Source organism: Pelobates fuscus, chromosome 4, assembly GCF_036172605.1.
Source record: "Pelobates fuscus isolate aPelFus1 chromosome 4, aPelFus1.pri, whole genome shotgun sequence".
Taxonomy (NCBI): domain Eukaryota; kingdom Metazoa; phylum Chordata; class Amphibia; order Anura; family Pelobatidae; genus Pelobates; species Pelobates fuscus.
In genome coordinates, this window is record NC_086320.1 from 61,429,743 (window position 1) to 61,457,548 (window position 27,806).

Genomic DNA, 27,806 nt, shown 5'->3' on the forward strand with positions numbered 1-27,806 from the left:
ATAAACCCTTTGCGGCAGCACTCCTATGCACTCCAGATGTATGCTTGCCGCCAATAGTTCCTCGTCGAGTGCTCAATCATCCGCCCCGAGAAGGAAAAAACAATCAACGGAGCAAAACAGCGTCCCACACACCGGAACAAATCTCCTAGAGTCCCACCTTCCTATCCTCCGCACATCCCGATTCAGCATACCCAGCCGAGAGGCCTCCGTCGCAGTGCCAATGCGGAAAGAATGACCGCCAAACAAATTGAAATGGGAGAGGAAGTTCCCCTCCTCGTATACCACGATTGGGCCAGCCAGGTACGGCAGTACCGCGGACTCCCTGAGCGCCCAGACCAGACAGGCGTCCAATCCTGGCACCGCTGCCAGCGGGACCCACCTGCCCTTGCAAAGGATGTCGGTCTTGTATGGACGAGTCTTGAAGGACACCAGGTCCTGACCATCCCGGACATCCACAAACAGAATCCTCCCCTACCTGCTGACCAGTTCGGACCCACCAATACCCCAATCCTCATGGCCCCAAAGAAATGAAGAAACGACGAGGCATACCTCTGGGAGCACCTGGCACAATTGTGCCCATAGGGCCCCCAAAACCGGCCTCTTTGGATCCACAAAAACCGACCCCTGCACGGGCCCTACACCGCATGCCATACCAGAAACTCCGTGGCGACAGCCACCCAACCCTGGGACTTAACCAGAAAACTAAACTGGACACGCGCAAGGACACCCTGGAGGACGACATATCCGCCGAAACCCAAACGCTCCAGCAGTCACAACAGACCTTGTAACGAACAGGCGAACCCGCAAATACACCCACCTCTGACTCCCGCGCCTGCCATTTCACCCATACCCTGGAGTACTTTGGCCCAAGAGGAACCCGACCTACACGACACATGAAGACACGGGCACCGGAGCACCAGACGCTGGAGCAGGGGAAGTGCCAAAAGAGAAAAGGGGGGGGGGGGCGAGAGCTGGCTAATCACCTGGACAACCCCGAGGTTGGCACAGTGAATAACGACCCGACGGTCCTGTAGCTATCGACCCCACAAATCCAATGCCACCACAATGGAAAAGCTCCAGGAAGGCAAGAATTCCTGGTCAAGTCGGAGGCGGACCACGCCTCCAACCATGTCAGCACACCAGCGCGATCCCAGAATCGCCCCAACCAGACAGAGCATCCAGTCAGCCGCGTCCGTTTAGAGGGGCAAGTCCGAACTGGACACCTCCGGTGCCTGCCAAGGTGACCTTCCAATATACTCGGTCAGGAAGAAAACCCAGACCTCCAGAGCCGGATAAAATACTGCAGTCCCGGTAGTAGCGGCCACCAGGCGCCTGCGGGACAATTGCCCCATGGGCCTGATCTAGCAGCGGAAGATAACCTCCCTAACAGGGACTGCAGCTTGCCTCCCCAGACCCCTGGCCATCGCCACACACTCTCAACCTCAACCCGCGGCAGCCAGCACTCTATGGCCACAGAGTCAATTTCGATACCCAAGGAGCTAAGGCACGTCACTGGGCCCCACTGTCTTATCGTGCTCCAAGAGAACTTGGGAGCGACAGGGCCTCAACTGACCCCACGAACCACCCCAAAGCTACCTCCCGCAGGAGCTTATCCAGCACCATCTGCGGGAATTCGAGCACAGACTTAGAAACATAACATAGAATGTGATGGCAGATAAGGACCATTCGGCCCATCCAGTCAGCCCAATTTCCTAACCACTGACATTAGTCCCTGGCCTTATCTTATAGGTAGGACAGCCTTACGCATATCCCACACCCACTTAGACTCCTCTACTACTTCAGCAGGAAGGCTAGTCCACGCATCACTACCCTTCCGTTAACGTAATACATCCGGGTATTATTGTGAAACCTTCGCCCCTCTAATTTAAGATTATGTATTCTTATTGCGGAAGTTTTACTTCTTTTAAACATAGTCTCCTCCCTATTGTATTGATTCCCCTTAAGTATTTAAACTGTCTATCATATCCCCGTCTCGACTTTCACCAATCTATACATACGAAGATCTTTTAACCTTTCCTTTAAGGTCCACACCGCCCCGAAGCCGGGCGCTCCGAGAAAGGGATCCCGAAGCCTCGGGTGACCCCCTCCAGCAGGAGCCCCATGGCCTGCCAATTCCAGTAGCGGTTGAGCCATGGGCACATCGCACTTACGAGCACTGGCGTCGCTGCCCTGCGCCCCCATGTCCCCTTTTTCCCCGTACTTACCCCTCTTGAAACAGCAGGAGGCAGAGTGAGCCCCCACCACGATGGGAGCATTTGAGCTTAAAACAGCATGACCCACCCCACTTACATAGGCTTACGTTCAACTCCCTGCAACAACCTGGCCGTTGCTGCAAGGCCGCTGGGGCAGAGCCGCCCCCCAGGAAAGGAGGACAAACCCCCTTTATGCGCCACCGGGCGGCTTACGATGGAGAGCCAGGGGCCTAAGTCCATCTGATCCCACACTACAGAGGGCAAACCCGCAAGGCGCTGAAGAAATGTTTTTCATAGCGCCACCAACCCAGGCCGCCATAAGTATGACATGCAGCCCAAGTGGTGTCCTGGTAACAAAACAGCGCCACGCCGCACAGCCCGCTCCCCAACCACGCTCTCCAAAATAGTGAACCCCAAACCCAATTCCCAATGTATTAGGAATTTCCCATAACGGAACTATAGATCTTTGCCGCCCGAGTCCTACCCCCCCTAGTGCCCCAAGGGAAGAGCAACCCCCCAAGAGCCAAAGGGGAATACCTTGCGAGAGTGCGCAGGGGAGAGGAGGCGCAGCCCCCAATGAGGAAGAGGCCCAACTCCCCTCCAATTGCCGCGCTAAGGACCAAGCGCACTGACCCCCACCCACCGGTGGACGCACCGTCGCACCAGTAGAGTACTACACTGAGCGCGGCTGACCGCTACTCTTTGATTATTTTTTTTTGTTTGTTTGGTTTTTTTTTTTGTTTAGGTTTTAGAAAATTCATTTTTTTTTTTTATTTATCTATTTTTTTTTTTTAATAAACCCAACATGAACCAGCATAGCGCAGACGCCCCAGCCAGCGCAGGAAAACATTACTTACCTGACGGCACCACAGGAACCGCTGGCGGCACCATAGAACAGACAGCAGCATGAAAAAAGGAGTTCATCACCTACAGCGAAGTTCCCATGGCAACTGGAGCTTCAGACGCCACCTGCTGGACAGATCCGGCAACTGCACCCAAAGCCTGAAGCAGCAGTGGAGAGAGGAAGAGCCAACGCTCCAGGACAGGAGGCTGCCGAGACAGGTAAGGAGAGGGGGGGTGCGCGGTTCGATCCGCCCCCTATTCGTCATCATTGAGTAAACTTTGACCCTGTGCCTCACGGTCAGCAGACACATTCCAGCAAATCAGCAGCAGACCCTCCCTTCCACACCCTCCCACCTCCCTCCCAGCATCCATTTTAGATTCATTCTGAAGCTGCATGCTTATTGAGAGGAGGGAAAGTGTAGCTGCTGCTCATTAGATAGGGAAATTGATAGCTAGGCTAGGGTATTCAGTGTCCACTACAGTCCTGAAGGACTCATCTGATCTCTGCTGTAAGAACAGCACCCCAAAAAGCCCTTTTTAGGGCTAGAACATCAGTCTGCTTCTTTTTTTTTTGTGTAATGTAATTGCAGTTGCCTGCCTGCCAGCTTCTGTGTCAGGCTCAGTGGATACTGTGCCCATTTGCCCAGTGCCACCACTCATATCTGGTGTCACAATAGCTTAAGCTTGACATTTAAAAATAAATTATTTTTCACTGTAATAGATTGAATAGCAGTTAGTTGTCTGCAAGCGTCTGGGTGTCAGGCCTTCAGAGTGTGCTCTGCAGACCTCTGCCAGTGTGCTTTGCCACTCATATATGGTGTCCTAATAGCTTGCATTTAAAAACCAAAAAACTTTCACTGTTATAGATTGAATAGCAGTTAGTTGTCTCCAAGCGTCTGTGTGTCAGGCCTGCTCATCTGCCCACAGTCAGGTGTCTGTCAAGGACATGTTTGAGCGTAAGAAGCCAATGTCAGAAAGTCACCCCCTTGCCCGGCGTCTGACAGCTGGCTTGTCTGTACTATTAGCCCGCCAGTTTTTACCATACAAGCTGGTGGAGTCTGAGGCGTTCAAAAAATTTGTAGCTATTGGGACACCTCAGTGGAAGGTACCCGGCCGAAATTTCTTTTCACAAAAGGCAATCCCCAACCTGTACTCGATTGTGCAAAAGGAAGTAATGGCATGTCTGGCACACAGTGTTGGGGCTAGGGTCTATCTGACCACTGATACCTGGTCTGCAAAGCATGGTCAGGGCAGGTATATCACCTACACTGCACATTGGGTAAACCTGCTGACGGCTGCCAAGCATGGAATGCGTGGCTCTGCAGAGAAGTTGGTGACACCGCCACGACTTGCAGGCAGGCCTGCTGCCACCTACTCTACTCCTCCTACTCCATCCTCTTCCATAACCTCCTCGGCTGAGTACTCTTCTGGCTGGGGGGAGTATCTGCAGTAACACAGAGTGTCTGGGGGGAGTATCTACAGTAACACAGGGTGTCTGGAGGGAGTATCTGCAGAAACACAGTGTGTCTGGAGGGAGTATCTGCAGTAACACATAATGTCTGGAGGGAGTATCTGCAGTAACACAGGGTGCCTGGGGGGAGTATCTGCTTGTAACATTTATATGCACTAAAAAAAAAAAAAGTTGAAAAAATAAAATAAAATGGTTGCAGCTTCCGAATTTATCTAAAATGGATGCTGTCCAGTAGGTGGGAGGGTCTGATAGGGAGGGTGTGCTGCTGATTTGCTGGAATGTGTCTGCTAACTGTGAGGTACAGGGTCAAAGTTTACTCAATGATGACAAATAGGGGGCGGACCGAACATCGCATGTGTTCGCACACGGTGGCGAACGCGAACATGCTATGTTCGCCAGGAACTATTCGCCAGCGTACCGTTCGGGACATCACTAGTGCTACAGTATCACGTTTTTGGGTCATACATAACCACAGGGAGGCTATACTGAATCTCCCTAGAGCTGGCGACCTAGGGCCAGACCTGATCCATCTGGCCACCCTGGAATGGGATCTGGAGCAGGACTACCAGCACCTGCTCAGCTCAAGTCGACCCCAATTTACCCTGCAGGCAGAGCAAGAGAGCTGGGTGGCAGATCCAGACCTATAGCCCTACAACTGGAGAGACATCATAGATTGGTCCTGGGAAGACCCATGGTATGGTGGCGGCCATCATAAGGCGTGACAACAATGAGTGGTGTTTGGTCATCGAGTGCATGGAACTCAAATTGTTCACTCAAGTGCGCGAACGTCGCTGAATGCTTACCTTCCGGGGATGTTAGGCTATTCGAACGGGAGTCGAACGACGTTCGGTAAGAAGAAACTCCCAAACAAAAGAAATACACTGACTGTACTCACAAACGGCTATGTTCGGTATTTAGAACTTTACTTCGAATCCCCAAAGTAGACCTGTGACTTCCAGGGTATTCCTGAACCCCTGAACTGATCTGAGTGATTTTTGGATATGTTGGTCAGCCAGATCAGGGCTATCAGGGGATGTGACATTTGTGGGGATATTGTGTTTTGGGGTACTTTTGGGACTTTGTAGAAATGTTTTTTTTTTCCTGCCTGGAGATAATTGGGTTATCAGCTATACTCTCTTCCCACTGAGAGCAGGATAGGGGCTACGGTGCCCGGTGTTGTGCTTATGGTCCTCAGCGTCAGTGTCAGGGTCTTACCTGAGTTGGGAGTCTGTAGCGCAGATATGTTGCTCACCCTTGCAGATAGCCACAGGCCAAGGTGGTCAGGTAAGAATTCACCCGGCCTGTGGGTCTGTGCACGGGGGCTGTGCAGGATAAAGTACCAATACGCAGTACAGGCAAGGACTGAACCAGCAGGATAGTCGAGGGATAGCCGAGGTCAAAGGATGCCAGAGGTCAGGATAAACGTAGTCAGAAGCCGGGGTCAATAATACGAAGCAGATGAAACAGGAACACTGGTACGAAACAGGATCACAAGATCAAAGACTTGACATTGAGCACAGGGCGAGGCTGGGTTTAAATACCCTGCTGATGACCGATCAGAGTCAGGTGAGACACAGCCAAGTCAAGGTGCAGTCCCCGGTGTAGTAGCCATGCCAGGGGGCTGCTGTGGCTCAGAGGCAGAAAGCAGGACTAGGATTGAGAAGTTCCCCAGTTCAAGTCTCCTGTTGGGAGCTCCAGGAGCGACCACGTCTGGCTGTCTGTCTAACTGGTGAGAACCGTGACAGTACCCCCCCCCCCCCTTTAAAAACGACCTCCGGGCGTAAGTAGGTTCTCCATCGTAATAATACACCTCTCCAAGGTCACTATCAGAATCCAGTGAGTCCCCATAGTCAAAGTCCTCAGTGTGGAATCCCTTAATTGCTTGGGATTTCCCAGTACCAGCTTCTGGTACGGCTGAAGAACTGTCCAGGTTTTTTAGGTTCCGGGTACAGGTGGCAAGCACTTCCACAACTTCGGCAGGAGCAGTGTTCGTAGCTAACAATGCTTTTTCGAACATTTCAAGGTCTTCTTTACGGACCGTAGTGCCATTAGAAGCAATGGCACAATCCACAGGTAAATCCTTTTCAGGTGGACAGGAAGTAGTGGTGGTACCACAGGAAGTAACTTCGGCAGTAGATGCAGGTGGCTCTGGAGCAGGTCGTGTAGTTTCTCCCATGGAAGCCAAGCATGGGCAAGAAAAACGGCTCCCATGTAGCTTTTTAGGCTGGTATGCGGTGTACACAGGATGAAGGAATTTAGTACCCAGTCGGAGAGCTGGAAGTCTAGGAGGGCAAACAGGACAAAGCGTGATGAAATGCCCTTTTTCTCCACAGTAATATCACAGGCCATGGCTTCTCCTTCGGTCCCTTTCCCTAGGTGTCACTTTGCAGTGGACAAGTCCTAATTGCATAGGTTCCTCAGGGTCAAGTGGAACACAGGATACCTCTGGAGTTTTCCTGGGAACTGGATCATAAGGGGGCATCACTGGGGTGTGGTGATGGTACTCGGTTCCTTGGTTATGAAGACTCCGCGATTTTTTAGTACGTGGAGCTGGCTTGGGCATAGTGGTCTTGCATTGTGAGTCCATAGCAGTAATAAAGGATTCCCAGCTGACAAGGACAGGACTCTTCGTCTGCAACATTTGGTGAGCCCAAACTTTGATGCGTCCAGACAACAGGTTGATAGCCGCTCTGACCCTGATGAATTCTGTGGCATAAGTTTGAGGCTTTAATGAAAACAACACCTCGCAATCCATCTTGAATGACTGAAAGGACGTGCGGCTACCATCAAATCGGTCGGGCATGATGACAAACGGTTCTGGATAAGCTGGTTCCGGGGCTGGATGTACTGCGCCTTTAAGAAATAAAATTTCTTGCTGCAGCTCCGAAACAGTCTGGGCCAGGCTGGACACTTGCTGGGGCGAGGGTGAGCACATCTCTGCGGACTCCATATTGGTCAAGTCTTTTGTCAGGGTCTTACCTGAGTTGGGAGTCTGTAGCGCAGATATGTTGCTCACCCTTGCAGACAGCCACAGGCCAAGGTGGTCAGGTAAGAATTCACCCGGCCTGTGGGTCTGTGCAGGATAAAGTACCAATACGCAGTACAGGCAAGGACTGAACCAGCAGGATAGTCGAGGGATAGCCGAGGTCAAAGGATGCCAGAGGTCAGGATAAACGTAGTCAGAAGCCGGGGTCAATAATACGAAGCAGATGAAACAGGAACACTGGTACGAAACAGGATCACAAGATCAAAGACTTGACACTGAGCACAGGGTGAGGCTGGGTTTAAATACCCTGCTGATGACCGATCAGAGTCAGGTGAGACACAGCCAAGTCAAGGTGCAGCCCCCGGTGTAGTAGCCATGCCAGGATGAACAGGACCGGAATCAGTAGTCACTGTATAAAGCTGCTGTGGCTCAGAGGCAGAAAGCAGGAATAGGACTGAGAAGTTCCCCGGTTCAAGTCCCCTGTTGGGAACTCCAGGAGCGACCACGTCTGGCTGTCTGTCTAACTGGTGAGAACCGTGACAGTCAGCTAGGAAGCTTTGATTGATGGACCCACCCAGTCGGGGTGGCAGGCAGTCCATCACAACACCGATGATGTGATGATGCACGCACATCCGTGTCACTAGCGTAAAAAATTTCATTTGAGGCCCTTGGAAGCGACCAGCGGTTTTGAGAATGCCAGCATGATTTCCACCCGATCTACCATGGAGACTGGAGGGAGAACTGGCAAGAGGTAAGCTTAGCTTTAGTGTGTCCACGCTGATCGAGTGCGGACATGCTGTCATGCCGACCGTGCACGAGGTCTCCCCAGATCAGCAGTGTGACAGATAGCGAAGAAAAGTGATGTGGAGAATATCTACAAGTACCTGGGGGTACCACAAGAACATGGCAACCATGAGGAAGAGGCAAGGAGAACATCAGAGTACCTCCAGAGAGTCTGAGAGGTACTGAAGTCCCAGCTAAATGGCAAGAACAAGATCCAAGCCATCAATACATATGCCCTACCAGTCAACAGGTACCCAGCTGGAATAATAACCTGGCAAGATGTCAAGACCCTCAAGTCTCAGATAAACCTCTCAATTGATCCATCAATGCTTTCTATGGCTCCTATTTTTTTTTTCAGCTGATATAGATTTACTCCTATTTGGTTCTATTTGGTTCAGGGTTCCGCCCTTTTCGATGTGATCCCACTTTGTTCTGGGTACCCAAGCCCATGTGCTTGTAAGTCCACACCCGTTCACGTAATTATGTCATGGAAGCGATGATGTATGCGTTCCACGTCACTCACTGCCCGATTGGCTGTGAATAGTCCTTTGTTCATGTCATTCAGTGGGCATGTAGAAAAAAGGGGAAGAGTGGATATGATTAAAGTGCTTGTAACTAATAAACTTTTATCAAATCTTAATTAACTTTATTAAGGAAAAATTAAAACAAGATAAAATATATGAAAATTCTAGTATAAAGCAGAATTCACACATACTAGAACTCTATCTATGTCTATGCACAAGATACATGAATAAACCAGTTTATTTATGGATGCATTCTTTTATATGGGAATTAATTTCTTTAAAATCTTCCTTAACGGGTATATCCAATTATGTTAAATTTTATACCACCCCACCCATCCCCTAATAAAGATAAAAGGAGGGGGGGAGGTATATGTTAAATTATTGGACAGATTGTAGAAAAAAATGTTTATTTAAATATTTATGAAATGATGGGTAATGTGATTACTCCTATTTTTAAGCAGAATTTTAGAAGTATTTAAAAATGGATGAGAGAGGGGCTAAAGGATGGTTAAGACACACACTGATATACACTATGTGGGGATGTAGTGTATGCACCTGTATCACAAATCCACCTTCATAAACTTTCTACATTGTAAAACTCATCCTGCTGCTTTTTGCTACACTGTTATGACATGACCAACCATTGTGACATCATAAAAGCTAAATTGGCTATTGCTGGAATTCAGACAGGAACCTTGATCTTTTCAGCCTTGTGTTTAAGAGCTTTTTTGGAAAGCTCCCACCCTACCTGAGCAGAATGCTCTCCCCGGCTGTTCCCACCTTCTATAACCTCCGATTCAGTACCAGTACTTTAAGTAGTCTACCTAAATACAAAATAAAAATGTTACGTTCCTCTTTTTCCTACAGAGCACTGCTATTATGGAATAACCTTCCGGACACTTTCAAATCCCCTCCCAGCCTAAAATCCTTTAAGAAATCCTTCTTTACATATCTCAAAACAGAATGAACCTGTAATAATGGTTGATTACATTTCTTACCTGTTCTGTATTAAATTTATATATGTATTAATATTATTTTGAATATTCTATTGTACCCTGTTGTAACGATGTAGGGTTAGTGGGCCCAGGACATACATTAAAATGAGAGAAATCTCAATGTATTATTTCTGGTAAAATATTTTATAAATAAACAAATAATTAAATACAAACCTACCTTCACGTTCACTGTACATGTACACGGCATCCTCGAAGACATGAGGCCCTTTTACTACACTTGATATCCATATATAAGTGTCATGACATCTGTAAGCTCTGCCATTGCTTTTGCTTCCTGTCCTTGGCTGACAAAGAGCTTAAACCTCTCACCTATTAATATTCAGCTCTTTGTATCTCCATGGTACATGCAGGTAATTGTAAACAATGCCACCAGACATTCTAACGGAAGGATTCAGTGAAAGTAAACTGGAAAACATAACCAATGCTTCCCTGGTGAAACTCTGCCAGGTAACAGGGGGAGCGTCTAACTCGCCATATGTTTTCCAGCTTGCAAATATCTGGAATTTATGGTCTTTGTTTACAGCTTCCAGCCATGGAAAGCAGCCAGTGAGAGCTACAAACAGAGTGACTCCAAATGCCCAGACATCAATACTTGGACTCAAGTGTAGATATTGGTTAGGTTCCAGAATAGAAAGCTCAGGTGCCATGTATGGTATTATATGAGACATCGATGGGATGAATCTACCAAAACGTTCTGTTAGACCAAAATCTCCGATCTTGATGTTGTGGCATTCTTTATCCATAAGCAAGATGTTGTCTGGTTTCAGGTCTCTATGCACCAACCCTTGATTATGAATGAAAAACAATGCTTCGGAGATCTGAGCAGCACAACGCTTCACAATGTATTCTGGTAACCCAACCTAAAATATTAGAGAAAAAAAAATGTCAGTATATTAAGTAAAATATTCAGTAGAGCCAAAAATAAAAATCTTTTACCAATATCATTCTCAAAATCATTATTTTAATAGGTCAGCTGATAACTCTCCTCTAGCAAACGTATGCCTCAAATATTGTGTTGTAAGCAGTGATTTACACATGCAATGTTGAATTATCAATGTATGCCATAATTAAAGTTCTAAAATATATATGCTGCTGAAAATAGAATATTAATTTTAGCTATTTCAATTGTAGGCAAGAGTTGACAGTAAATGTAATTAAGCTCTTTTTATATGTTTTATGGAAATTAAAGTTTTCAACTTTTTCAATGAATTCAACTTGAACATTGATAATGATTTAACCAAACTAAGATGCAGCTAGGACAGGTGTTGGTAACCAGCGGCCCTCCTGTTCTTGATGATATACAATTACAGCAAATATCCAATGCCAGCTATTGTTATAGTACATACATAAGGTATAGGGTATCAAGTTGCCCATGCCTAAAGTAGCATAGATATTCTAACAAGACGATTCATTGTTACTAATCTGCTGTAAAATACCACTGAGACTAATGAGGAGCAATTATACAGCTTATGCTCCTTACCTTCTCAACAATAATGGATTCGAGGGTCCCTGCTGTTGCCACCTCCTGGACGTAGACATAGTGTTTCAGGGTATCAAAGAAGTAGGGGTAGGTTGTAATGATACCCCTGTGATGAGACAGATAGACCGCAACCTTGAATTCCTTGACAAAGTCATCTTGGTGGGTTCTTTCTTTCTTCATCAGTTTTAGCGCCACTGATCGACCTTGTAAACATGATCAAGACAAATATTAAAACCATTTTCAGAAAAACAATCAACTATAGTAACATTAATGAGTCGGGAGTGACATGAGGAGGTTAAATGTAATACTATTAAGACAGTTCTCTTTAAGTGCTCCAATATTTCTTTCCGAGTCCTGTGTGTGTGCATGCGACACTTGAAATTAATTTAATTTGCCTATTGTTTTGGCTGTGCCAGTACAGCAAGATATACAATATAAATAAAAAGACAAAAAAAACAAATAAAAAAACTAATAAAAAAAAAAAAAAAAACTAACTTTTAGGTGGCCACTAGGTTTTGCAAAAAGTGAAATTTCTGCTTAAAGTACACGTTATTATAGCCATTAACTATTCTAGATACTGTATGTTATTAGATTAACACACGTGTGCCAACAAAGGCTTTGGGGTTAATGAAACAGTCTGTACCTGCTAGCTTGTCATGAGCCAGTAAAACTTGACCAAAGGTCCCTTCTCCAAGCTTTTCAAGAACCTGGTACTGCTCTGGAATCATCTGGATCTCTTGGTTTTCGGATGTGTTTTCCATTGCAATGAGCTGGAAGGCAGGTTCTTTACTCAGATCTGAAGCGTAGACCTGAGGGTGCAAAATATTAGTTTTAAAAACTGCTTTTTTATAATCTTTTATAAGTAAAGATAGATGCCTCCAGAAAGTGGTACAAAGATAGCAAAATGCATTTTTAGGGTGTGTTAATAGCCCTAAGGAATATTTTAATACGACTAGAGAGACTGTATAACAGATGGCAGGTGTATAATGTAATCAAGACATTAAATGTAAAAGTAGGTAGAACTTTATATAGATTTTTTTAATAATAAATGCAAATTGTATATTTAATGTATAATTCAATAAACAGTATTTAATACATTGAATTGTTCTTTTAACCAAATCAAATTTTGAACCAACGTCTGTTGGTATTCCAGATCCAGAGTGTCCTGACTAACCCCAAATGAATTATATGCTATGAATTAAAGGACAGAACCAGTTTTACAAACCAAGCTACACATTAAAACATTTATCTCTCCACCTACTGTGTAATACAACTTTCAATCACGTTATAGGTTGGCTGAGACTTACGTGACATTTAGTCCAACATATACGGAGAACCAAATGTTATTCATCCAACAGGAATGACAATCATGTACATTTTATTCCCTGAACATCTAATTGTTTAACCAAATACTAAAATATAAGGTTTTAGTTTCTTTAAACAAATTTTGTTGTATAGAAAATTACCAAATTTCAATCTAGAGGAGCTGTAGACTGTTTACATCTCTACTATTTTAACCTACTCTTTGCAATTTATCTACATATCACACTCCATTCAGACATGTATCAGTTTATAAGGAAGTGTAGATCTTACCTTTAAAATCTTACAAACAACTTTGGGTTGAGATATCACTTTGGAATATGGCAAACGTGATCTCTTTCACAAGTTCAACACATGGAAATTTTCTCCTGGAGTCCAATGTCTTCAAGAGGTTCCTGCTAAACCAACAAGAAGACAAATTCTGAAGGCTGTAAGCCTGCTAATGGTCTTTTATAGGAGAACTGCCCTGACTAAACCATAAACCCCTCCCTTAATTAAATGCAAATTGAGTATCCCACCAATAGCCTATGTCATGTTAATAGGTGTGAAGATTTCTATTGGTCAGTGTTCAAGCAGTGGGTGGAGAAAAGTAATTATATGTAATATGTTAATTAGAAACAGACAGTATCTGTCATATTAGCATTATAATTACTTTTTAAGAAGAAATGTGTAATGTAAACATAGTATAAACCTTGTGGAGGGAAACTTAAATGAAATAGTCTAGGAGCGAGAAAATCTTAATTTTCAATGTAAAAAAAATATTATTTATTTATCAAGAGTGTGTGTAGCGAGCTTAAAACATAGGTTTTAACTTAGAAAATCCAGCACCTCTATCTTTCTGAGACCTCATTCATCAATCCATTTTTTTTATGGGCAAAAGTTGCACATGATCACTGTGGAGGTTAAACGATGCATTATTTATTAAACTGGAGTACTGCAATATTATTCTGTTTTTGCTATTAGATTTTTTGATTAGAAATTGGTTTCTAGTTTCTCACTATCTAAATTTAACCTGACCTCAAATTTTGATTGTCCTTAACATTGCAATATATTGTGTAAATCACTAAACAAACCTTTCCTTATTAACCAAAAGTCAACAAGTCAGCATAAAAAATATGCAATTTTTTTGTTATCCCACCAAACCTAGTTTTCTGTTTAAAGATAAAGTCAAATATATATTTAAAAATATAACACCAATAATTAACTGTGGTAAAGACAATCAACTGGCTTTAAAATAACCTTTTTTCTATAACCTGCCTAAATATTAAACCATACTATTCTACCAGCTGTAATCTGCTAGAAATCTCATATATTGTGTTGTTGACTTAAAACTACCCAATACTTCTTCACATATTGGTATTTTTTTTTACCCCAAGTAATATTCATTTTTGAAGCTCCTAATCTTCTTGCATGAACCCTATAGTGTGTATATTCCATCGATTATCAGGATGGGGGTGTTGGGTGGGGTGGGTGAGTATGACTTCTCATAATGACTCACACAATTATTATGGAGGGTGTTCATTCATGCTGCATAACTTACAATTAGTTGATAACTCCTTTTTTTTGTTGTTTTTTTCATTTTTGCTTCCATTTGAGCAAATATTCACCTAAAACATAATTTGGAAATAATACTTTAGGAGGTGATTAAAGATACATTTTATTATGAAGATTCTGTTTGATTCCCACAGTTTTTATCTATATACAGAGTTAACCAAAGGCTATACCTGTCTTATAGTACCACTACACTAAGAATGACAGTGAGCATGCACCCAGCTACACTAACATTTGTCCCATTACAGGCAATTGTTCCTTTTTAAAATTGAGTGTATCTTGTGTAAATGGAAAGGAAATCCAAAATTGGAGGTTGGGCATGATGACCTCTAGAATTCTTCCTATGGAAATTCCTTGAATCTCCTCACCAGCTTATCTGCAATTCACACTCTTTCAGTCTTTGAAAACTTGTCCTGGTCCCCATGGTAACATTGCTATTTCAACCCTCTTTCACTGTGCACAGCATTCCTATAATACATGGCATTAAATCAGGCCTAGTATTGCACCCAGTCAGTGAAACTTAAAAAGGCATGGATGGATACACTATATTTGGCGTATGAACAAGTATGGAGACTGGGTAAAAAAAAAAAAAACAGAGATTATATATCATTGTAACATATTAATTTTAGTATTTTAAATCTGGACATATTACTGACCTACTTTATGTATGAATACAATTGTTTATTATTAACCCCTTAAGGACGGCGGACGTTCTATGCCGTCCTTGGGGACCCAGTCCTAAATGCCAGCGGGCGGCATAGAACGTCCCCACCGTCCCTAATACTTACCTGGTTGCCGGCGCTCGCGGTGGGGGGACTCACCTGGCATCCCAGGGAGTCCCCCTGCTTCCGATCTTGCCCTACTGGTCCATGTAATTGCGAGAACCTCACAATCACATGGACGGCATAGTCGTCCACAGCATTGCCAGCAGGGGGACTGCCTGGAATGACAGGCAGTCCCCCTGCTGGGTGTAAAATGTAAAATACAAGTTTAAAACAGTTAAAAAATAAATAATATATACTTAGATCATTACATTTTCTTGTCCGGCTTCACTTCCGGTTCGGCGCACTTCCGGAAGTGAAGCCGGACAAGAAAATGTAACCGCTAAAAAAAGATTGAATGAAATGGAAACAGCTGGGATACCTTTCAACTGCAGATAGGAAGCCCAATCAGAAGAGGATTGTGTACCAACGCCCACCACACCACCAATGGACTCCCAGCTTGAACATATTTAAGCAAACAAACAAAATATGTGAACACAACTCCAGTGAAAATAGTGATAATTAATAAGCAAAAAATTGAGCTTCCCTGTGTTAGGTGAAGTATTCAGAAAAGGTCCCCAAAGACTTCCTCTTGTCTTCAGCATACATACAAAATAGAGTGGGGTATTATCTGCTAAATACAGATCAAATGGAAAAACATAGCGTTTAACTGTGTGATAGTAAATGAAGATGTATAATTAACAATTGGCCACTCACAAATTATAAGATTTAAAAAAGCTTTGAGTGTAATCCTTTTCTTCAATATTTTCTATGTTCATCTTCACACTCCCATCAGTAATTAGGAATATTTGCTCTTTTGAGCAAATATTCCTAATTACTGATGGGAGTGTGAAGATGAACATAGAAAATATTGAAGAAAAGGATTACACTCAAGGCTTTTTTACATCTTATAATTTGTGAGTGGCCAATTGTTAATTATACATCTTTATTTACTCTCACACAGTTAAACGCTATGTTTTTCCATTTGATCTGTATTTAGCAGATAATACCCCACTCTATTTTGTATGAACATATTTAAGGGTTTGAGGGGGGAGGAAAAATAGGCTTATTTGTACACTTGTTGATGTTTTGACAGTGTATATGATTATATGTTTTAACTGTAATTTGATATTTGGTCCCTGAGGAAGTTTCCTAAGGGAGACGAAACGCGTAGGACCAGTAATAGCATTTAATTTTATTTTTATACTTCAAAGCCAATACATTTCCTTTTTTTTTTACCAACCATTGGGAGTGTGTGGACTTCCTAATTTTGGAATTGGCGTGGTAACCAAACAGGAGGAACCCCCCTAACTACAGGTGAGGCAACCTGAGGGCTTGAAAAAAACACATCAATTTGTGAGTGCAACCTTGAAGCATGAAATGGATATTTAAATTTTAATTTTATTACACTATGTTGTATTTTCTGTTTATATTCTAGTGATACAAGCTGACTCCCTGGTTGTTTTGTAGTTTGCAATAGTTGTATATGGTCACCAAGTTGGGAGGTGACATAAGGGAAGCAAGTATCCGAAAAGCTAAGTTTATATCGATATTTTCCACGGGTGAATAGGTGGAAGTTATACCATATATATATATATATGTGTGTATGTGTGTGTATATGTAACGAATATATACCCCAACATGCAGGATTCAACTTAACAAAGGACAACACAGAGGAGAGATAAGTCTACTGGACCTTAGAATGTCCGGACTCGACGTATATGAGAGGAGACAGAGTCAGGAACGATCCGAGGTCAAGGGCACAGTGAGACAGCGTAAACTAGGACTAGCCGGGTTCTGGTACACAGTAAACAGAAAGCCGGCAAACTGAACAGATAAGGATAAAGAGATAACGTAGTCAGAATCAAAGCCAAGGTCAAAACGAAGGAATACAACTGAACACAACAAGCGCTAAAGGGAACTGAAACAGAAACCACGATAGGGCAGGGAGTAAAGGGAGAGGTAAGTTTAAATAGCTTCTAAACTAATTTGATTGGCTCCTGTAATATACACACCCCCAAAAGGTAAGTGTATGGGGAGTGTGGCATGACATGGGCCAATGGGAGCCTTTTGACAATTTAGGCTCCCACTGTCTCTTTAAAAGCGCGCCCGAGACCCGCGGCGCGCTCTTAGATTCAGGCGGGACACGTGACCGCTTCTCGCGGTCACTGCACGCCTTCCTAGTGAAGCCGTCGGATGAGCCGTGCGCGGCTCGTGCAGCAGGACCGCGCACGGTTTGAAGAGAGGACCGCGACCGGCCCCTGGATAAGGTAAGGAATGCTACAGTATATATATATATATATATATATATTATATATAGAAACAAAATCCAGAGCCAGGCACTCCTCCTTATAAAAAACTCTCAAATATAAATAAGCCTAGGTGCAATCCCGCGTTATATATACGAAAAAGCAATAAAGGGAGCACACTAGGTCTTGATTATAGTGCAAAATTATTTACTGCATTCCCAATTAATACATAGCTGTGGTTTAAGCAGAAAAAAAATCAACATTTCGACCCTTCTGGGTCTTTATCAAGATCACAGTGACATGTATAACATACTTTCCATATATACATAAATATGTAATGAGCTTACCAGTAAGATCATCGGACAGCCGGCAGACTGAGAAACCCGGAAGTGTGAGACACCACGTGGGATTGTGCGTGTGACGTGTTACGTAAATAGCGTAGTTGCTAAGCAACTACGTAGAAGGAGTAAAAACAATCACCCGGTTCAAAAGAAACCGGAGGAAAACTCTATGCAAGCCTAAAAAAGTGTGTAGAGAGGAAGACTAAGCCAATATATCCCGAGGTCTGCATAAATAGATCTGTATATGTGCAAAGTCCATGTGAAATAAAACAAACGTGCAGAAAACATCAATGTGAAAAATTACAGTGTGAGGAATATACATAGAACATAAATGCAGAACGGGATCAGGCTATAGCAGATACAATTAGTTGGAAAGTCATTCTGTACTATATACCAACATAAATTCTGTGAGGCATATTTTTACTGGTATGACATAGTTTAGGCATTGGGCTAGAGGCATATATTTATATTATAGCTGGACATAGTATATTTATAATAATATGTACAAACACATCAAACATTCCCATTCATTCTTTTTGAACCTGGGCATAACTATCTGCATGCTATATATTAGAGATTGCTTAAAGACTCTTTTTGGAAGATTCCCACATATTTAACAAACAAACGAAGAACAAAAACGTATAATAATTCAGATTGCCAACTCTAGAAGGGAATGTATGTGGTTGTACAAATTAAGAAGAAAAAACGGAAATCTACATATTACTCTATGACATAGAGACAGGGAATTGCAAATTAGTTACTTTAGTCTAAATAAAAGAACAATATTGAACTACGGACCTTACTTAAGGATCCCTAGGTTGTAACTATTAGGACATAACAGAGTTGTATAGCTATAAGTATACTGATTTAAAGAAACATGGACAAAACAAGGTTTTCATTAAGTCCATTCGGAGTCACTGTGTTTAAATAGTGGATCCAATGGGCTTCACGTTGTAGGAGCAACTTGGATCTATCGCCTCCTCTTGGTTGTGCAGGGACGTGGTCAATTGCAATAAACCGGAGTAAAGGTAGATGGTGTTGACTAGCTAGAAAGTGTTTAGCAACAGGTTTGTCGGTCCGTTGATCTCTAAAAGCAGTCATGATTCCGGACCGGTGTCCTCTAATGCGATCTCTCAAAGTCATGTCGGTTTTACCGACGTACAAAAGTCCACAGGGACAAGTGATCATATATATGACATGTGTTGTCATACAGCAGCAGGACCGCGCACGGTTTGAAGAGAGGACCGCGACCGGCCCCTGGATAAGGTAAGTAACGTTACAGTATATATATATTATATATGATCTAAGTATATATATATATATATATACACACACACACACACACACACACATTTACACATACACTGTCTAAGTGTATTTCAATATTAATATATATAATTATAGTATAACATCTATATAATTTTATATATATATATATATATATATATATATATATTAATATCTAAAAACACGTAGAATGATATTGATTAAATATATAATTATAGAAAAAATCCAATATGCTTGCACTCCTGGTGATAATGATGCTATTGACCGGTGCAGATCCAGCAAAATTTGTAGAGATCCAAGTAAACGGGATGCACTCCAGGGTCTTTGAAGTATAGTTAAAATATAACTTTTAATTCATATCAAAATGATCAAATTAACATCAACGTTTCGGCTCACATCTGGAGCCTTCTTCAGGATAACAAATAATTATATATATATATTTAGATATAATATTAAAAAAATATGTAAATACGTCAAAAAAAAAATTCAAATATATATGTCTCATCGTTCTAACTGTATTTTGATATTAATATATATGTATTGATATTAAAATACATGTAGAACGGAACAAAATAATATATATATCTATATACATAAGTATGTATATATCACTATATATATAAACCTATTTCAAAATAAAAATGATAAAAAAAAATATATATATATATAGCCACTTAGTCACAAACACTGGCCAAACTTGGCGTTCAAATTAGTTTTTTGCATTTTTCACACACAAACAAATATTAACGCTAACTTTGGCTAGTGTTTGTGACCAAGGGGCTACTAAAAAAGACTGGACATACCCCATTTGCAATACCGTGGGTTGTCTACTATTGCAAATGATATGTCATCATGGGGGTAATTCTAATTTTATTGCAGTAAAAGCAAACAGTATTATGACATTCAGAGTTAAAATGTCACGTAGAACTAAAACAAATAAAAACATCTTATTTTCTCCCATTCTTTAATATTTTATTCATATTAAATTATGTTTCATAGCTAAATATTTAAAGTTAAATGAAAGCCATGTTCCCCTGAATAAAATGATATATAATAAGTGTGGGTGCATTTAATATGAAAGAGGTGAATTACAGTTGGACAGACATATTTTCAAATTTCAGATTTTGTTTCCGTTTTGATCACAATTTGTACATTTGACTCCGTTCTTAAGGGGTTGAATACCTCATGAAAAATTAGGAGTTTGAGACATTCCTGACAATTAAATAAATATTATTGTAGTGAACAGAAATAATGTTTTACTAAATTATATATAAACAAGGCCGGCGCCACCATAAGGCGAATAAAACATTCGCCTGGGGTGCCGACCTGCAGCGGGCGCCCAACTGGAAGTTTCCTGCTGGGCTGCTGGTGTTTGAGGCTGGAACGCTGAGTGAGCGTCTCTCTAGCCACCCCCCAGCGCAACTGCTTTACCCGCTGGGCTCCCTCCATGTCACTAAGAGCCCAGCTCCCTTCCTGCAGGCACGGGAAGACGAGATGTGAAATGGTATCTTGGCTGCCCCCTGCCTGTAAATACCGGACACATGCTGGAGGGAGCAGGAAGCAGGCTGTGCTCACTGTGCACAGCTTCCCTGCTCCCCCAGCAGAAACAATGCCAGCTTCCTGCAGACTGGAGAATGGTTCCTCATACACAGCACAAGCATGGAGTCTAAGGGGCTGATTATTTTGTGTATGTTTGTGTGTGTGTGTGTGTGTAAATAAAATGTGACTAAACTGGTGTGAGTGACATTGTGTTTATATTTCAGTAAGAGTGTGTGAGAGTGAGTGACATTGTGTGTGTGCGTGTGTGTGTAAGTGACATTGAGGGTATACTTTAGTAACAGTGTATGAGTGACCATGTGACCAATTACCACCAAAGATATTAAATACATAATTTATCACAGCTATAAATTATGTATTCAATGTAAAATGTATGTATGTATTCAGTATGAGTATATGGATTTAGGTATTAGGCAGTATGTGTGTATACAGAGACGGCTGGTCCACAGGGTCCAGTGGGGCCATGGCTCCAGACGGCATCTTGACTGGGAGCGGCATTTTGCCACACCTGTAATTATCTAACAAGATACTAACCAGTTGGGGAAACGTCTCGCATTTCCCATTCAGTCCCTTCACCAGGGCAGGCTAGGACCGCCTGTATATAAATATAGTGTATATTAAAAGTGGGGTCCGCAATGCTCGGTATAGTGATTACTGAAAACACAAATCTGTCTTTAGAAATGACAAATAACTAATGCAGATGTATTTTTAGAATATAATAGTAACTATTTGAATATTCAATCATTCTTATCTGCAACTTCATTGATTAAAGGGTCGGGTGTGATATGAAATGTAATGCACTTTATTTTTCCAGATGTATTTGCATTACAACTGAGTTAGCTGGTTAATTTAGAATATTAGGCTGAATTGAAACTGTGTGACTCATTGAATTCAAATTACCCCCAACCCATTATATTATGTTTTGGCGTCGCCCATATTAACAGATTTTGTTGTCCAATAAACAGCAGTTTCTTTTTATTGTTTTATAAACTAGATCTTGGAGTGACTGTTTCTTGTGCTAATTTTATTCAATTTACAGAGAATTTTATAATTCTGATGTGGTAAATATCAAGTAATTTACATTTTCAGTCCAAGAAACTGTAGAGAATCTCACTAAAATCTACATACATTTTTTAATTTTATAAGTCTTAGCAGAATCTTAAATATATTGCAAACACAAGAACTGAAATAAAATAGAGATTTTCTATATTCGATGCAGTACGGCCTCCGTCACGAAAAAGGTTGAGCTTTGGTTCTGCTAGGAAATTAGGTTGGGCACAGTGGCGTCTCCAGGTTGAGCTTTGGTTCTGCTAGGAAATGAGGTTGGGCACAGTGGCGTCTCCAGCATTCATATTTAGGGGGGGGCAATTATAAAACGTGTGTGTATATATATCTAAAGATCTAAAGATCTTGAGCCCCTAAACTAAACTGCAACCACGGGACTTGCCCCTGCAACCAGATTTCAATTTCAAATAGAAAAACAAACCATATAAAGCTAAAAATACTATTCTAAATTTTATCCCCTCATACCTCTTAAATTGATAACAAGGTTGGCCCGATAAGCATCTGTCAGGGCTTTTTCGTTTTGTCTGTGCTGTGGCTTCAAAGACAGGGCCCATTTTAATAATAAATGTAAATTGCATGTTAAATCATCATTATGCAAGGCCGCCAATAGCACTGCACTATTATTATTTCTGAATAGGGACATTGCATTTTAAACACAATTGAAAAATACACTGTTCATATACTGGACACAAATAAAAAGGGACATAGGGCTTTATATTTGCTCCTCATTCATAACCTGCCTGCTGTTTGGGGACAGAGAAGGCACCGCCACACCGTCGTCAAGCTGTCTGGGGACATAGATAGCACCGGCAAACTGAGGGCAGAGGTCAGATGACACGAGACTCAAAGTCTCTCAGTCCCATTTGCATTCCCCCATCAACCAGTGGCGGATCCAGAAGCTAATCTCGGGAGGGGCACTGGCAGATTATTTTAAGAAACAATCCAGGCACAATAACCACTACAGCTCTCTGTAGTGGTTTTGGTGCCAGGAGTTGCTGTGGCGCCCTCCCAGAGTAATTAGTCAAACTGTTTAAAAAAATGTTTGATAACTTACCCATGTCTGCCGGGATAGGGGTTGTAGTGTGTATGTGTGTGAGGGGTGCAGTGTGTGTGAGGGTCGCAGTATGTGTATGAAGGGGTAGTGCGTGTGTGAGAGGGGTGCAGTGTATGTATGGGGTAGCAATATGTATATTGGGAGCAGTGTGTTTGTGTGTAAATGGTGCAGTGTGTGTATTGGGAGCAGTGTGTTTGTGCGTGAGTGGCGCAGTGTGTTTTTGTGTGAGGGGTGCTGTGTGTGTGTATGGGGGGCAGTGAGTGTATTGGGGGCTATGTGTAAGGGGGGCTGTGTGTGTGTGTGTAAGGGGGGCTGTGTGTGTGTGTAAGGGGGGCTGTGTGTGTGTGTAAGGGGGGCTATGTGTGTAAGGGGGGCTATGTGTGTAAGGGGGGGGGCTGTGTGTGTAAGGGGGGGGCTGTGTGTGTAAGAGGGGGGGCTGTGTGTGTAAGAGGGGGCTGTGTGTGTAAGAGGGGGCTGTGTGTGAATGGGGGGGCTGTGTGTGTATGGGGGGGCTGTGTGTGTAAGGGGGGGCTGTGTGTGTAAGGGGGGGCTGTGTGTGTAAGGGGGGGCTGTGTGTGTAAGGGGGGCTGTGTGTGTAAGGGGGGCTGTGTGTGTAAGGGGGGCTGTGTGTGTAAGAGGGGGCTGTGTATGTAAGGGGGGTGTGGGTAAGGGGGGGGACTGTTTATGTAAGGGGGGACTGTTTATGTAAGAGGGGGGCTGTGTATGTAAGAGGGGGGCTGTGTATGTAAGAGGGGGGCTGTGTATGTAAGAGGGGGGCTGTGTAGGTAAGGGGGGGCTGTGTAGGTAAGGGGGGGCTGTGTAGGTAAGGGGGGGCTGTGTAGGTAAGGTGGGGCTGTGTAGGTAAGGGGGGGCTGTGTAGGTAAGGGGGGCTGTGTAGGTAAGGGGGGCTGTGTAGGTAAGGGGGCTGTGTAGGTAAGGGGGGCTGTGTAGGTAAAGGGGGGCTGTGTAGGTAAGGGGGGGCTGTGTAGGTAAGGGGGGGCTGTGTAGGTAAGAGGGGGGGTTGTGTATGTAAGGGGGGGCTGTGTATGTAAGGGGGGGGCTGTGCAGGTAGGGGGGGCTGTGTGGTGCAGTGTGTGAGGGGATAGGGGGGCAGATAAAATATATATTTTTTTGTTTTCATTATTAAATAATAATTAAATAAATAAAGCTAATGTCCCCCCTCCCTTCTTACCTTTGCTGAGGGAGGGGGAGACATTGCTTTCTCTTCCATTCCCTGGTGGTTCTAGTGGGGGAGTGAACTCTAACCTGCAGCTCAGGCTAGAGTTCACTCTCGCGAGAACGGAGCGTTGCCATGGTAACGCTCCGTGCTCGCGAGAGGAGAACCCGGCGGAGCTGCAGGTAAGAGCTCCCCCGGGTTCTCTCTCTCACTCCCTCCCCTGCCGGCCGCCCCAGCAATCTGCCTGTGTGGGCCGGGGAGGGAGATCACTGATCTCCGGTCCGTGCAGGCAATCAGCAGGGCTGGTGCTTGGATAGCACCAGCCCTACGTGGGCCGGCAGGGGAGAGCCTCAGGCAGCAATATTTTCTCGGGGGGGGCAATTGCCCCGTTGCCCCCCCCCTGGATCCGCCAATGCCATCAACTAGGGTAGTGTGGTCTGCATGTAATCTGACTAAATGACTTGAAGTGTTTAAAAATGGATGATGGGCATTTTCAAAACATAAACTGTTTTTGTTTTTTAATAATGCTCATCATCCATTTTTTAACTCTCCAAGTCATTCAGTCACACTAGCATTATTCACCCAACCCATTCAGTCCACACTCACTTCAACAATCGATGTAGGTGTGGGATAATGTGACTGAATGACTTGGAGAGTTAAAAATGGATGATGGTCATTATTATAAAAACCTGTCACTGAACCTGTCAGTTTAAACCTGCAATGATTCAATACCCCAGGTATTTCTGGGTTGGAACAGTTCACACCAATAAAGAAAATGGCTACTATTCCATTATTCCAACAATGTAAATGGCTGCTGCGCTAGCTGCAATAGACTGCCATGACAATGTAAAATTCATTATATGCAGTCTACCATGACAATATAAAACTCATCTCTTAACCCCTTAAGACCGCAGGACGTACTATGCCGTCCTTATTTTGGTGGCTCTAAACGCCGCAGGACGGCATAGTACGTCCTGGGCGGTCTTCAGCCCCACGTGGCCGGCGGAACATGGCCGCTGCAGATCGCGGTCGGGGGGCATGCCTGGCCCCCCAGGCAGCCCCCCTGTGCCTGGGGACCGCGGACTGCAGCTTCCGATCGCAGTGACAGGCTGTCACTGCGATCGGTATTTACCATGTGTCAGCCGATTTTAAAATCGGCTGACACATGGAGCCGGCGGAATTCTCTGCAGCAGATCGCGGTCGGGGGACATGCCTGGCCCCCCAGGCAGTCCCCCTGCGGTCAGTGACCGCGATCTGCAGAGTATGATCGCAGGGAGAGGCTGTCTCTGCGATCTGAATGCAGAGACAGCCTCTCCCTGCGATCTGATCGCAGTGACAGCCTGTCACTGTGATCAGAGGTTACTATGTGTCAGCCTATTGGCTGACACATAGTAACTGCAGGCAGGATCCCCCTGCAGATCGCGGTGGGGGGCATGCCTGGCCACCCAGGCACTCCCCCTGTGGCCAATTACCGCGATCTGCAGGAGGTGATCACAGTGACAGCCTGTCACTGTGATCACTGATCCTGTGTGTCAGCCAGTGATGTAAAATCACTGGCTGACACTGTCTCTGCCCCTCTCCTCCCCTATTAACCCCTTAATGTAAAAAAATAAATAAATTAGAGTTAAAAATAAAATACACTTACATCATTTATATATATATATTATATATATGATCTATATATAATATATATATATACGCACACATTTACACATACACTAAGTGTATTTTAATATTTATATATATAATTATATATATATATATATATATATTAATATCAAAATACACGTAGAAGGATATTGATTAAATATATACATAATTATATATATATATATTATAATAAAAAAATATGTAAATACGTAAAAAAAATTAAAATAAAAAAATAAATAATTAAAAATATATATGTGTGTAATTTCGTTCTAACTGTATTTTGATAATATATATATATATATATCTATCTATATATATATATATATATATATATATATATATATATATATATATATATAGATAGATATATATATATATATAGATATCAAAATACACGTAGAACGAAATAATATACCCAAGTATATACGTATACATCACTATATGTATACCTATATATAAATAAAAATAATAGTAAAAAAATTATATACATATATATACATATATATATATATATATATATATACACACACGTGTATATATAATAATTTTACATATATATATTTATGTAATAATTTTACATAATTAGGTATCCTAATTAATTACAATTAGCGGGACCTGCCTAACAACCGAGGCCGAAAGTATAGGGAATTTAATTTGCTAGCACTATATTTAACCCTATAACTTTCCAAGACACTATAAAACCTGTACATGGGGGGTACTGTTTTACTCGGGAGACATCGCTGAATACAAATATTTGTGTTTCAAAACCGTAAAATTTATTACAACAATGATATCGTCAGGGAAAGTGAAATTTATTGCCTTTTTCGCACACAAACGGCACTTACACTGACGATATTTTTGCTGTCATACTTTTTACTGTTTTGAAACACAAATATTTGTGTTCAGCAAAGTCTCCTGAGTATAACAGTACCCCTCATGTACAGGTTTTATGGTGTTTTCAAAAGTTACAGAGTCAAATATAAGGCTTGCGTTTCAGTTTTTTCACAATGAAATTCGCCAGATTGGTTACGTTGGCTTTGAGACCGTATAGTAGCCCAGAAATAAGAATTACCTCCATAATGGCATACCATTTGCAAAAGTAGACAACCCAAGGTATTGCAAATGGGGTATGTTCAGTCTTTTTTAGTAGCCACTTAGTCACAAACACTGGCCAAAATTGGCTTTCAAATTAGTTTTTTGCATTTTTCACACACAAACAAATATTAACGTTAACTTTGGCTAGTGTTTGTGACCAAGTGGCTACTAAAAAAGACTAGACATACCCCATTTGCAATACCTTGGGTTGTCTACTTTTGCAAATGGTATGCCATCATGGGGGTAATTTTCATTCCTGGGCTACCATACAGTCTCAAAGGCAACATAACCAAACTGGCAAATTTCAATGTGAAAAAACTGAAAAGTGTAACATGCTATATTTGACCCTGTAACTTCCCAAAACACCATAAAACCTGTACATAGGGGGTACTGTTTTACACGTGAGACATCGCTGAATACAAATATGTGTATTTTATTGCAGTAAAAGCAAACAGTATTATGACATTCACAGTTAGAATGTCACATAGAACTAAGAAAATTTAAAAAAAATCATATTTTCTCTCATTTTTTTATATTTTATTCATATTACGTTATGTTCCATACCTAAATATTGGATGTTAAATGAAAGCCCTGTTTCCCCTGAACAAAATGATATATAATAAGTGTGGGTGCATTTAATATGAAAGAGGTAAATTATTGTTGAACAGACATATAGTCAAAATCTGTGGTTTGTTTACATTTTTTTTGGTTCACAACTTGTACATTTGGCTGCGGTCTTAAGGGGTTAATGGATGAATTAATAACATTAATAATATAAAGAAATGTGTTTTATATTGTCATAGCAGGCTGCATGTTATGAATTTTACATTTTCATGTTATGGATTTCTAATGCAACTTACATTGTGCACAGTAGCCATTTTCTTTATTGATGTGAACAGTTTCATGTATGTACTTAGTGGGCATAGGGGGATTCCCTTCATCCCCCATAAAACCATAACTTACCCTTTCAAATAACGACAGACAACTTCTTGGAGAAAACAGGCCACAGCATTTATTAACACAACCAAATACTGTATAACTCCTTTTAACATATAACCAAATAATAATTATCATAAATTAACATAAACAATTAGCATATAGTCATACAGTAACCAAAGAAACCGTCCTTGCCAATCTAACTTCCCCAAGGCTCTCACCTCCCCCCCTCGGCATAATAAAAACATCTTCCTTTTCAGGGCTCCCCACCCACTCGGTGGGGCCCAACCATAATGCTCCCCACTGGTCGACTTACAACCCAGTGGGGACACGTCCAACCTGGTACCTCCTCCAGGTTCACCATAAGAGACAGGGGAGGATGAGACCCGGCCATTATCCCCCATTTTCATCTGATCTACCAAACCATCCCTTATTTGGCAAGGACAC

At 42.5% G+C, this 27,806-nt stretch overlaps 1 protein-coding gene across 1 annotated transcript in view; it reads right to left on the reverse strand.

Annotated features, from left to right (window-relative positions):
* Positions 1-1,527: 1,527 nt before the first annotated feature.
* Positions 1,528-27,806, reverse strand: part of LOC134609325 (uncharacterized serine/threonine-protein kinase SBK3-like) — a 36,698-nt gene continuing 10,419 nt past the window's right edge. The window contains exons 2-7 of the mRNA XM_063453006.1: positions 11,960-12,125; positions 11,317-11,519; positions 10,146-10,696; positions 9,994-10,052; positions 6,640-6,809; positions 1,528-1,623 (exon numbers count right to left, since the gene is read on the reverse strand). Of these exons, the coding sequence (XP_063309076.1) occupies positions 1,528-1,623; positions 6,640-6,809; positions 9,994-10,052; positions 10,146-10,696; positions 11,317-11,519; positions 11,960-12,125 (1,245 nt within the window). The remainder of the gene's footprint in view (positions 1,624-6,639; positions 6,810-9,993; positions 10,053-10,145; positions 10,697-11,316; positions 11,520-11,959; positions 12,126-27,806) is intronic.